Raw genomic sequence first — 14,210 nt, 5'->3', positions numbered from 1 at the left:
GTAATATGTTGTCCCATTTTTAAAACACATTTTCATTTTTTTTCTATAGATACGTATGTTATCCTATACATGTCTGAATACTGTTCCTCTATTTTGTAAAAGATCAAGTCAACTACCACCTTTCTTAGTATGTAGAAAAGTGTATTGCTAATTATAGTGTGGTAATCCTTCAAAGCAAGTGAACAATTCTTTTAACAAGTTTTATTTCAGTTAGCTAATGAATTCTATGTATTTGAAACTACTTAAGGATTTTAATTGTACCCTTCATCATGATAATTTATGTAACTTTGAGTGCTGTCACATTGAAGACTTGAAATATGTAATTTACAACATATGTTTGGAAAAAGAGAAGTATGTTCTAAAATAATGAATTATCAAAACAATGTAGTAGCCCAGAACACTACTTGCCCAGAGCACTACTTTGTAAGCAAAGCCAACATCTACTTTTTCAACTTTGCTGAAAGAGATTCCAGTTACCGTACTAACCTGAAAATACAGTTCAATCTACTTACAGACTACACTGAAAATTTTAGGTCTTGCTAAATAAAATACGGTTTGCTCACACAACTCTATGATGCAGGAATTATATTCTGACTTCAGTGACCAGCTTGTATTCTGAGGCATAAGAATCAGTATATTATCTTCTTTTCCACAAGCTTTAGGTACCTACTACCCTGTTTGAGAATTAGAAGATTGTTTGAAAAAAAGGAAAAAAAAAAGCTACCACTGTTCTACTTCTAGGAAAACAACCAGTACACAGTGTAAAAACAAAGTTTTTCTCCTTTAAAAAAACCAAACACCCAAACCACAAAATCCCCCATAAAAATTAGTGATGCTGGATTTTTCAAAGCAAAAATATCGTGTTATATCCATAAACCTTCGAAAGGGTACATTTTATTGACTTGCATATACAAAGAGGGAAAACCCTCTTATACTTCTGATGGGTTTGTTTGTTTGTTTTCAACCTACATCATGCCACTTGCAATCACAGTAGATTTGTTTAAATTTAAGAAGCAGCACTTGTATTCTGTCCTTTCAGAGTGCATACTTAAAAGGGGCTAAATAGGGGGCTAAAAGGGGCAACTGTTAAAAGGCTTTTACCAGACAATATGTTTTATATAGTTTGGAAGATAACTGGCATTCAACCTCAAAGGCTTTTCAGAAGACTAAAGTCTACTGAGCTCTGGTGAAAAGTCTGAATTTGTACAGTAGTAATGTAAAAATGAAGATAAAGGCTCTATTCTAGGGCAACAGTTCCAAAGTGTTTTGGAAAGAAACAGAATCAGCAGTCTCACCCTATGCCATTTTATCCAAGTGCTAGCTGAAAGCTGATGTAAGTGAAAATAAACCAGTAGTCCAGTAGACATCACCAGCTTCAGACCACTGACTGTGGCCTTCCAGAGATGGCCAGAAACACTGGTCTATTTTATTAATCTTAAATGCCCTGCAAATTTTAAACTGTTCTTCATTCTGGACAAACACACTGACTGTGTACTTTTTACCCAAGTATACTGGTAGCTATTTCCAGTTTCCTTTCCTGAATACATTTTTCTCATTCTGCATTTATGATAAATGTGAAAAATACCATTTGGTAGTGAGCAAAGTCTGTAGAGTTAATCCATGTTTGACATTGCATGACTATACACTGTTCATGAGAGCTGGCCTCAAGACTTTCTTGTTTGAATTTTCCTAGTCATATAAACCAGTTGATTCTATTCTTTTGCCCACTTAAGGCCTGGCTGTCATATGAGAAAGAAGAGAATCAGTTTTGTAGCTATCTGTCCAAGTGGGTGCTACCTAAAAGCAGCACTAAAAGGCTGGTTTAGTTAAATGTAAACAGGTGACATTTTTCTCAGAACTGAAAATGAAAGGGAATCCAGAGAACCGTCTGCAGAAATCTTATATTGTGGTCCAAGCTTTGCTGGAAATGATTGAGAATTAGTTGTTGAGTCTAAGGAGCATTGCATTACTAACATAATTGCAAGGTAGTCCTTTGTATGATTGTAAATTGGGTTTGTGCTTCATCAATAAGCTTTTTGACAAGAAGCGTCCATCACAGTGGCTCTCTCATTTGCCACAGTATAATAGAAAATGAAGTATCCCAATAATTGCATTATAGTTTCCTTATTGTGGGACAAGAAAGCAATGTGGTATAATTAGGTTTGATTGGAGTGCATGTTTCCGGTAAGATCTGAAATTAATGATGTTGCTATAGTGACACATCTGCGGCCACCAGTGCGTGAAACATAAAGTAATTCATTCGACAAGAGAAGACATCTGTTAACTGCAAGGATGCAGAGCATATTGACACTGACCAGAAATACTAGACGTTATGTGATAAATGAACAAATGATGCTGAAACAGGAGGACAGATAATTTGTACTTAATCTGCTGGGAGAACTTTAATCTTCTCACTGGTTGCATTTGACAATGCCATTGTTTAAAGAACAATGCTGCAGAGAACTCATAAATTTTAAAACTTAACTCAGGGTGCAGCCTATTAAAGCAGTACATTAATTCCTTTGTTAGGGAGTTTTTATCTTCATGTAGAACAAAGCCATTACTAAAAACACCCACTAAAACAACAGGTTTTTTAGGACTTACATTTTAATTATAGTATCCATTACCCATAATGCCATGTTGTTTGGACTTGAATCACATATAAGTTTGATAGAAAGGCATCATCCGTTGTGGCGAGGGCCAGGGGGAGGGCATTTTTCACGAGCATGATAGCTCATCTTCTCTAGGCATTCAAATCGTGAAAGAAAAATAAAGATATTTGGTAATATTTAATGAACGTTTTTGTTGATTAGTATGTGGCAAACCTTCTGCTGTTCATGACAACTACCAGTGTGTTCAGCTAAAACAAATGCATACAGTCTTCCAAACGTAGTTATTTACTAATGCATGCACTTGTATTTGAGTTCTGTAATTAACATTTTAGCGGGTATTTGGACCAAATGAGATACTTAGAGATATAATGGTTGAGCAGATGCATAGAGCAATGGGATTCTTGATTTTTCTGATAAAGCCCTGCATTAAAGGTTGGTGTATATGGGCTTTTGTGTCAAATGTGCCTGATATAATGTACTATTAGAAAGTGAATTTCAGTAATTTTTCTGAAAATTAATCTTTTTATTTTATGCTCTGAGTCTTTAGCTCTTCAACATAAGCAACTATAGAGAAAGATTAATTAAAAAAATGCTGATGGAATAACATCTCTACTTAGATATATATATATGCTACTGCTTTTATACTTCCTCTCCCTCTGTGATTTTTAGTACCACTGGGTTTGCAGGGTGAGTAGAGTAGACTATGAATGGAACATGTTGATGGACAGATCCTACAGGAAGCTTCCAGACATAGACTCACAGAAAATCAGCCAAAAGAATCCTTACTTTGTGTCTTCTGTTGGACTCTCATAGACTGAAAATACATAGTGTATCCAGTGAGCATGGATGCCACTCTTATATACTAGTATTGTGCTTGTGAGAGGCAGGAGGCACAGAGAAAATATATACTAATATTCATAACTGTGTTACCTGTTACCTCTACTGTTACTGTCTGGCCAGGAAAGAATAAACATAGCTTAGCTATCTTTTCCCTCATTCTTAATGGGCTGTACTGGGATTTATTTGGATTGAGGTTTTGTGGTGGTTATGTTTATGGCCTCTTTATAAGTGGAGCAACTGAGTGAGCAGACCTATTCTATATATATTTACCATGAGTTTTTTCATCTTCTTTTTAGATTCTATACCAGGTTATATTTTTTCTAGGGTTCACAGAAAGAATTTGTATCTCCAGATTTTTACCAACAGTCTAATTACTAGGATTGCTGGGCCTGATCTCCCTGAAAGTTTCCATAGAAATGCTCACATTTACCCTGACTTTTTATCTGTTTAAGCAAATACTTCAAACAAAATACTTATATTTTATGAAAAGTTACCCTCTTAATTTCCTATAAAGTTATTAATTCCTCTGCTGTATATATTTTCTTGCTTTTTCTTGTTTTGAACTTTTTAGATAGTTGGTATTGCTCCAAATTGCCATCTAGTAATGGCAATAATAGGATCAGAAAGATCTGCATCTGCTTCTCAAAAAACAACAACAACAAAAAAATCTCTACTGCTCTGTTGTGAATCACATCTGTTGCCACCCAGGGAATGATGCCTTCAGGACTTTTTCCTTAGAAATTAATTTCCTCTTTGCCTGCTTTACTCTGTGTTTAATGATACAATTGTAGGAAAAAAAAAAAAAAGCTCTTGGCCTCATTAAAGAACACACTAAATTTTTCTCTAGCAGTTCTATACTAACTTTTTTTGTCAGGCTATTTTCCTTGTGTGGTACCTCCATTTCAGAGCAAAGTTCAAGAATGTATAATAGTAGTAGATTATATGTTGACTAGCATAATTTCTGGGAGCTTTTCTAAAATAAGCGTTTTTAAATTTTAATAACTCTTTATATTAGCAATGTCCTGAAAGAAATTAAAAAAATATTATTAAAAAAAGAAGGCTCTTTCATTGTTCTGTAGTACTTACCACCTTGACCAGACTACAGAGCTTAGTTTTCAGTTGTTTTTCTTGTTCAAAAAGTGGGCTACATTAGAAAATCTGCCTTTAGATATTTGAAGGGTTTGCATTTTGGGACATAAAGTAGAAATTGTATTGTTTTGTCAAGGGATATTAGTTTTCAACTAAAACACTTAAATTTTTAAGACAGAACGGCTGCTGGAGTTATAACGTGATTGATTGACACTATATAATATCTGAACAAGTTGTTGGGAATGTTTCTGTCCTATTTTGACCTTTCATTCATTAGAAGAATTTAGAAGTAAATTCTTAATTTGCACACATGATGAAACTTAATTTCCATGCGGATGGCTGAAAAAGTTGTATTTTGTTAGGGGTTTTTTTGCAGAAATTTTTGGAAGTACTTTCATAACTACAACTGCCCCTGTTTGTCTAATAACACATCAGATTATTATAGCTGTTCTTGAAAGTCTTACCTAGTTTTGAGAAGCATGAGCAAACAGTAGTTGTTGTTTATTTGTTTTTAATTATTTGTGGTTTGGATTACAGTTTTGTGTAGTAGGTAGATGTGGATTTTGCAGCCTCTTTTCCGATGTCATACATGTTTCCTATTACCATAGCTGATAAAAAGGATTGTATAAGTGATGTATAGGATGCAAGTATTGAATCAGGATTTCTGGAATGTTTATTTCCATGTCTTCACAAGTTGATTCTTTTTCCTTGCCTGTTTTTCCTAAATCTCCTTCTCTGATTGTTGCAAGATAGAAAAAGTCATACCTTTCTGTGCAGAAGCTTTTCTTCTCTGCTTGCTGAGAAGGAGTGGGTGGAACACAGAAATTTTCCACCTATCTACCTTTCCATCACCAAACATGATATAGAGTTGGAGTGATTTAATGGTGTCAGAAGAAATAATCTTTCCATATAATAATCATAGGGCTAATTTTGTTTCCTGTTCAGTTTTCCCAAGCAGCAATTACAGAAATAGTGGGAAGCGGATTTGACAGTTGCCTGCTGTCTCACCTTTTGAGTAGCATTTAGTTTCACAACTCCTAGGGAGTGTTTATTTTATTCAAAGACTTGGCAAAGCTAAGGGCAGTGAGAAGATGCTAACATGCCTGGAAAGTAAGGGAGGTGATGCAGATTTGCTTGGAATGAATATTTTTGCAAAGTGGGTGGGTTTTGGTTTCGCTTTCTTTTAGGAATGGAGATTTTAGTTATATCATGTTTATTGGTAGAAACTTTTATGTTTTTCATATGCAAACTGGAGATTGAATTTTTCTAGTCTCAAAGTAAAAAAAATTAATCAAATTTAACAAAAGGTCTCAATAGAAGTACAGCTCCTAAAGGCAGAACAAGTAATTTCTCATGGTTTTGTATGATTACTGTAAAACAAAATAATCTTTTTCTCCTGTATATAAAAGTAACCAAAAATTTCTGATTTTCAAATTTTAGAGATCTGGTAAAGAGGGAATTTGGAATGATCATCTAGTACTGGTAAAACAGGAAGACATAGTTTGATAGTCCAATGTGGTGGTATACAAAGATGAAGTGTCACTGTACAAATATTACCAGGGAGTAGGAGTAGGAAACACCTCAAGTGTAACTGGGAAAGACATGAGACTTTAACAGCCCCAGTGAGTCTTTGAAGATCACTGATAGTTCTGGCCCTAATAAGTGCATAAACTAGATGCTACTGGCCAGATGGTTTTGTTTTGCAAATAATAATAATAATAACATATGTCATGTTTTTAGTCTTCTTTCCTCCTGTAGCTTAGCATGTATTTTGGTGTACTGGGACAAAGATACAAAATAAAAATTGTCTAGATAAATAAAATTAGTATGAAATATTTTATTCTGCAGTATTTATTTACAGATTATGATATCCTCCATTTAAAAAATATTATAGAAGCTTCAAGGATGTCAGTTCTGGTACTATGTTATGTTTATTTTTTTTATCATCAGATTTACGTATTTTAATGACCTGAAACTGTGTGGTTAAATATAAGAATAGCTTTATACTATATTAATTTGGCTTTGCCTGAATAGTCATGGGAAAAAAAGTTTTAGGAAGGGCCATTGTTAAAGTAATCTTTTGTGAGCTGACCATGGGAAGCTAGGCAGTAGTGACCTCTTTTTTTTACCTCATATGTCCCATCATGGAAGGCAGAAGTCCCCACCCCTCAATTAGAGATTTTTCAAACCAGAGGATGTGACTAGTTGGCAGAGGTGGATGCAAAGTGTCAGTCTGACTTGACACCCTGTAGTTTCTTACAAATGTGAAATGAGAACGGAAAACGCTGATTTTGTTCCTTCTGCCTTATTCCGGTTGGAGGCTGAATCTGTTAGATGTCAAAGTAATGTTAGGTCTTAAGGACTGCCTCTAGATAACAGTGAATGTGCCTGAATGTCTGCCTTCATACCTGAAGTGTGGGGGATATCTGTATGAATTTTGGTGTTTCATGGTTTTGTTTTCTTTTTGTTTAGATGTTCCGATACATGGTGCAAACTCTTGCGTTAGCTTTTGAGAGTCAGTTTCATCCACATATTGCAAATTCTATCTGTTGTATAAAAAGAAAAGTTTTTGTCTGCTTTCAAGTTTACCAGTTTAGTTATTGGAAAAATAAGCTTGCAGGTGGAACCAGTGATTTCTTCCAGTATGACTAACACTGATCTTTCTCCACATACATGCCTTTCATTCAATTGATGCTAACTCATGATTCATTCATTCTTTCCAGAGGAAAGATTTGGGGATAGGGGGGTGGCCTTCTCACAGTATTTTTCATTGCTTTGTGATATACTCCTCCTTTATTACAGGAACACTTACCCAGAATGAGATGATATTTAAGCGCCTCCACCTAGGTACTGTGTCCTATGGAACAGACACAATGGATGAAATACAGAGTCATATTATAAGCTCTTATTCACAGGTATCTCATTTCATAAATTATTTACCTTTAATATGAAGGGGTTTTTTTTAACATCATTGAAGCGTTACCTAGCAATTTGGGATACTATGAAAGTTGTCATGTGTAGGTGTATCAACAAATATGGTGGCAGGGAAAAATGTGAGACAGTACGTAGTTCTTTCCTGATTCTGAAGTTCCTCATAATACCCACTTAAAGGAATTTACTTTTCTGTTCTCCACTAGCAGAAATCTGTGTTAGCCTGTCTGTGCAGTCCTTCTCCTCCCAAATCATCTAGGAGTAAGCTAGTTATTAGAGAGACTACAAATTACAAGGAAGTGTGCAGAACAACATGAACAGTAATTATATCTTTGAAGATATTCATCAAGAATAGACATCGAAAAGCCACATTAATTGGTATAACCAAATAGTAAAACAGTAGTTGTCAAAATAAAATTTATACAGGCATATTTAAAAATTATTTTAGAAAAGAATCATTTCAAACAGCATAAAACTGGAACAGGATGGGGGGAAAGTGTGAGAAAATGGAAAACTCCATATTGCTCGAGAGCAAAGTGTTCCTGTAATATGTAAGTGCTTGGTCTGGAAAGTGTACAAGAGAATTGTGGCTCCTCTTCTGTCTGTGGGTCAGCTGTGGGACAAAGGAGGAAGGTGGAATTCTGCAAGCATTTCCCATGTATGCGAAATTTGGGTGCTTTCTGCAAACCTTCCTAAACACCTGATTCTACTCTGAGGTTAAGATGGACTTTGTACTTTAGTTTTTATTTTTATTCTTCGAAACAAAAAAGAAGAAAATTGACAGAAGGAAACAAATGAAAGGTTAACTAATATTTCTGTGTTGTTTACAGTGTGATGCTAGAAATTTATATAAAAGTTTTTTTCTATACTTGGATACACAGACATGGCTGGCTGACCCAGTTAAGTTTGTGGACTGACTTCGTTTTCTGTGTCCTCATTTTCTCTTATAAAAGGATTGTAGGATCAACAATTGATTTGAATACTTAGTCGTGCTGTGTTTTGAGCTATGGCTCCCTTCTCATTTGCTTAAAATAAAAATAATAAAGGAATTTGACTCTGCACTGGACCCAGTCAATATTATGTAGCTTTTGGGAAGAGAGGCAGGAGGGAAAGCAGTGAAACGCAATACATGCTATAAGTTTTTAGTTTGCAACTTAAATTTCTTAATTATTTCCTATCTGAACAATTCAGCAAATCCCTTCTTGAATTCTTTTCCTTCTTTCAGCTTAATTCTTAGTAGGTATAGCCATGAATAGTGAGTGAGATACAATAATATGCCTTGGAAATGAGATATAGAGCTCTTTGACCTAATGATCAGCAGCCCAAATTTGGTTCGGAATAGGTTACTGAAAGTAAATGCTACTGACTGTTTATAAAAATCACCCAAACATACTTTCATTATAATGTGTCCTTTGAGTATTTACAATAACAACTGTAACAATAAATAATAATAGTTGACAGTCTTGAGCTGGCTCACCTAGGTCTGATTGAGTTTGACAACTAAGCACCAGTGTTCTAGAGGAGGCATATTCACTAATACTGCTTTCATATTTTGCAGCTAAATATTCTCTTTCAAAAGAATTGCACAATTCCTGGAATTCTTACTACTTAAAGCTTTTACTAGTTTACTGTAAAATTTAACAAGTGGTACCCATGGTTACAAGTTTTTAGTAAATGTAACATACTTAAAATAAGTAAGAAATGTGAGGGAAGTCCTTTTTTCTCAATTATGGGGAAAAGCTTTCCCAAATATAGGTTTGCTTTTAGTAGATGATGAAAAGAGCTTTCTTCAACCTTCCTTTTTTTTCAGCTTTATAAACACTACTTGAGGTTTAAATAATGCTTTAATTATGCATGTGTTAGTAGCAACTCTTTAAAACAGAAGAATGATGGAGTCTTGGTAACAAACTAAGCAACTACTAAACAATTGTTTCAATCTGAAGAGTATGGTGAGGTTTATGATAATAGAAGCTGCCAGTTAGCTAGGCAGTGGTTCTTGTGTGACATTGATTTTATCCCTTGTTTGTGTTCTGTTTTATTATTACAGTGGACCTACTAGACTATTGTCATCTTAATGTAACACACAAATCTATTATAACCTGATTATATTTCCCCACTGGAAGCATTTTGTGATAGAGGGCATAATCTTTAATGGAATTTGTGTGAAATTAAATTATACAAGCATCAATAAACATAACATAATTCAGAAGGAGTAAATCAGCTTAATTTATTTGTGACTGTAATGGCATCAGCGTTAGCAGAATGCAAATGCAGAGGTTTAAAGCAGTAGCTGAAAAGCAGTGCCAGATGAGCAGAAAGTTAAACCCTTTATTAGACACCACTGTAATTTGATGGGCAGAATGTTCACGGTTCAGCAGATAGCAGTCAGGAGGAAAAAAGCATGGATTCTGAAAACATTTTCTGAGTTACCCTGGAGCTTTTGGTAGTACAGAAGAGCTTTTGGTAGTACTGCTGATATATTTAATCTACTGCCTTTTAAAAGAGAAAAAAGACCCAACCAGCAAAAAAACAATGAAACCAACACCCCTCCCAACTTATTTTCAACTATTATAAGCATTTCAGAGGAAGATCAGTTCTGTTGTGTGCTCAAGCATTTCTGAAGGATAACATAAAATAGTGCTAGTTTAGTGGTTATGCAATAGTAATGTGATCTTCAAAGATGTGTCAAACTTGTATTTTGCATGATTATTTTATTAGATTATTGCAGTCATATAAGTCACATTTCAGCCTGCAGCAAAAGCATAAAGCTGCATTAGTTCACAAATAATACAGAAATTGTGTAAGTTGCAAATTAAGTCAGAAATATTTGTATTTTAATTACTCCTAATATTTATACTTTAAAACGATCCTGCTTTTGTTCTTCTGTTCTCATCTCTTCTTCTCATCTTTGTGGCGATCTTTTAAAATACAGAGATTTAGGTGAAGATTTAAAAGAAAAGTTTTTCTCTTCAGTTTGATGGCACAGGTGAAGAAGAAAAACAAAACACCACCCTTGCAATTTTGTCTTGGTGCTTCTGAACTTATCCAGTTAGTTGCTGGTTTAAATACTATTTTTTTTTAAGAAAAACCCAATTCATAGAATGTGAAGGACATTAAAGGACTATTGTGACAGATCACTGAAAAATGTAAAATCTGAAGTAAGGTAGGTGCAGTTTCTGCAGAATCCAGTCAGCCTCTTCAGCCCTTTTACTGTATACTTGTTTTTGTTGCACATTTTTCAGTTGTCTTCAGGCTCTGTTACTGAAATGCAAGGTGAAGAGCCCACAGTTATGTATCATTTCTTAAGAAAAGTAAGTGAGGGTTTTTATGAACTGCAAACTGAGTTAACAGTAGGTTATCATTTACCAACTTTTGTAAAGGGAACAGTCATATATATATATATATGTGTGTGTTAGTATTCATGTTTTGCTTCCGTTATTGAACTTTGGTTTACTGTTCATTGTGTTGGGTCTTAAAGGTCCACTCTCAAAACAGCGGAAACAGTACGAGCTCAACACCATCTAGGAAACCTCAGTCATCTGCACCCAAAGTCCGAAAGAGCGTCAGCAGTCGGATACACGAAGCAGTGAAGGCCATTGCACTCTGCCACAATGTGACCCCCGTGTACGAGTCACGGGCTGGTGTGTCTGCAGAAACAGAATACGCAGAGGTGGATCAGGACTTCAGCGATGAAAATCGAACTTACCAGGCTTCCAGCCCTGATGAGGTTAGTGTGCAAGGGTGAAAATATTAGTAGCTCATAAAGAACAAAGTAGGCTAAGTTAAAAAGAGAAGAACTGTGAAGGAAGAGTGTTTTAGGCAAGGGTTTCTTTAAAATTAGTAGTAATCTGGTTTTATTTTTTCTAGTGCTGTAGGAAAGATCTGGTGTTTCTTTGCTGCATAAAAGAGTTTTCAGTTATTTGACTAAAAGATCTGTGAAGTCAGTGCTTTGGGATCAATACTGCGTTGAGGATTGCAATTTAAGTGATTAGGTGTATTCTCAAAACATTAATCTATGTATGAATCATAGCATACTGTTAAAGGGAATATGAAACTGCTCTGAGTGATGGACAACCGGATACATTAGCTAGAGATGCTACCAGTTACTGAAATGTATAGATTCTTAACAGGAAAAAAAACCCCTACCTCAAACATGCCTGTAGAAAAGCTTTTGAGCTTCAGACCCTAGGTAACTTCATAATCTTCAGGGTTCAGTCAAAATTGCATCAAGTGTAGCACAAATTTAAAAGCCCATTTCAATAAAAACATGCGTTTGACTTCCATTGAAATGCAAATTTTAAACAAATCCCACTGCATTCATTGGATTTGAGTTATTTTTCTGAATAATCCTGTCTTGTGCCCTAAATTGATTGCCTAAAATTCAATCTAAAAAGATACTAGAAGAGAGAGGCAAAGCTTGTGTTTCAAGATACTGCAAAGTAAGTTCACTTTATAAAAACACGTGGATGGTTGATACAGAGAAATAGTATTTCAAGGTTGGTTTGCATCTGAAAGTGAGCAGGTTGAGGGGCATCTTTGTTTTAAAGAATCTCTGGCATCGTCTGAAGCTTGGATGTGCTGTTAGTGTTGTAACCACAGTAGCTTAGTCATAAGTAGAAGAACGTTTTTGTACTATGTGAAGAAGGGAGTTTGTATCTAAAAGCCTATATATTTTTCTAGCTGCATAAGTTTATCTAATACAAGACAGTGTTTCTTCCACAAACTTCATCTTGCCACAGCATAGTGTATTATTCATGGTACACATTTGGCTTTCATGTCTAATATGTCACCATATGTAATGCTAAACAAAACTTCAGCAGATCAAACTACCAGCTGTAATTGCTAAAAGTGTAATGAGTCTATAACAAGTATTTTTTAGGAATGCAAGAAATAAAATTAAATTTGGCTTCATGTAGTACAGAACTAGCAGGCATTACATGCATTTCAAATGCTGTAAACACAGTTCATAGTGTCAAAGGATTGTAGAATGTGAAGAAATGGGTGGTTCTCGGTGATTAAAAAATGGCAGTCAGTGTTTTTAAAAATAAACTCTGAGCGGGACTTGAGATACTTCTCTTTGGCTAAAATCAATAATCCATAATACTATATGTGGTGTTATACAGTGTGGGCTGATCTGCATTATGAACTGAGAATGCTGAAAGGGCATTTGTTTATGCCAGAAGTATACTGTAAATATAGTTTGTTAGTGTAGTTGTATAATGTTTGACTTGTATTATGCACACATGTACACATTTTCATCTGCACGTAGATTTATATTCGCTGAATACATCAGTTTAATGAGCCTGTGAGGTACTTCTGAATGTAATGAATGACTGCATGAGCAAGTATCTGCCTATGAAGATACGATGGCAACTTTTAAATTAGGCAAACATTCTGCTTTAATAGCCAGAGGTATTACTAAGTCAGATGAAGAGACATGCGGTTGAGAGAGACTATTTTGAGTTTTTTCTCCTACTTGCTCTTCTCTCCCTGTGGACTTCTATATATTTGTTCAATTGTTTGAAACCTGAAAATGCTACCGTGAAGAGCAATTCTCCTCCCAGATTTGCTAAAGGAAGCAGGTGTAAGACTCAAGAATTATGCAAGTGGTGCCCTGGGAAGACAGTAGGGAATTTGACCTTGGTAAGGGGAAAGGAAAGTTGATAAAGTGCTTATACAGCAGATCTGGGACCCAGGGTGGAAAGGGAAGTGGAAAAAGAAATTGACAACAAAGAAACTATTAGCGCTTCGAGGGAGAGAGTGCACAGATATTGTTTTAATAGTGATTTTTTTATCATTTCAACTCATACATTAAAACTATATGACAGTGAAATGAAAAACTTACGTTCTGAAACACAGCATTAAATTTCCTTTTTGTTTCTCACAGATAATGCTTGAAAAACTAGTAAAATTATCATATTGAACAAATATGCTTTAATATAATGAGAAATGGATGTTAAATGGAGTCTTATAAAATGATGAAGCAACAAAAACATGTAAACAGCATAAAAATTGCAGCATGACAGCAAAAAGCCTAAGAGTTGAAAGACTAGCAGGTCTTTATCATAATTTTTTAAAGACTTCTATTGATGCAATGTTTGCAAATCACTGGAGCCTAAGGAAAATAATGTAAATGGTTCATTATTTAGCTTATTGAACTTTTCTGCAGTTAGGTTGACGGATGATGCCAATGTTTCCCAATCACCAGAGTACCATTTTAAAAGCATTTTTTATTGAATAAAGTGCTTTGAATATTGCACCCTGGAGCTTTATTTAGGGAAATGGTTCAATTGATGTTTTCTGTTTAACCTCAGCACTGACCTATCACAACATATTTGGTTAATAAGCAACATTATCATTTAATAGACTTAACCAGTTTTATGCATTGTACTTTCTCAATGTTACAACTCTGTTCTCTTAGATATTGTTTATGGATCTGGTTCGTTTGCAGTCTTTTGAAACAAGATGTTATTTGCGCAGTTATCTGTTGCATTATATAATAGTGCATGATCACACCATAGGATATAAAGAGCTAAGAACAGTATGTAAGTATAAACTATTCTCCCGTGTAGAAAGGTATACGAAGCAGTTTAGTAACATGCTGACATACTATATGCTTAATGAATTGACTTGAGGAACTCGTTTGAAATTCCTCACATCTGTGTGTATATGTGTGCATCTATATACAGATAAAATATAACCATAACAAAGTATGCACATTTGGAAGTAGGTACATTC

The 14,210-nt window shown here is 34.9% G+C and overlaps 1 protein-coding gene across 4 annotated transcripts in view; it reads left to right on the top strand.

Moving 5' to 3' along the window:
• The window catches only part of ATP9B (ATPase phospholipid transporting 9B (putative)), a 157,079-nt gene that overhangs the window by 116,405 nt on the left and 26,464 nt on the right, over positions 1-14,210 (top strand). For all 4 annotated transcript variants that reach the window (XM_018081662.3, XM_018081664.3, XM_018081663.3 and 1 more), the window contains exons 14-15: positions 7,344-7,456; positions 10,951-11,199. In XM_018081662.3, the coding sequence (XP_017937151.3) occupies positions 7,344-7,456; positions 10,951-11,199 (362 nt within the window). The remainder of the gene's footprint in view (positions 1-7,343; positions 7,457-10,950; positions 11,200-14,210) is intronic.

The sequence above is a fragment of the Manacus vitellinus genome, unplaced genomic scaffold (genome assembly GCF_001715985.3).
Source record: "Manacus vitellinus isolate BGI_N305 unplaced genomic scaffold, ASM171598v3 scaffold_55_pilon, whole genome shotgun sequence".
In the NCBI taxonomy this organism is placed as follows: domain Eukaryota; kingdom Metazoa; phylum Chordata; class Aves; order Passeriformes; family Pipridae; genus Manacus; species Manacus vitellinus.
This window is presented reverse-complemented; position numbering and strand designations above follow the sequence as displayed.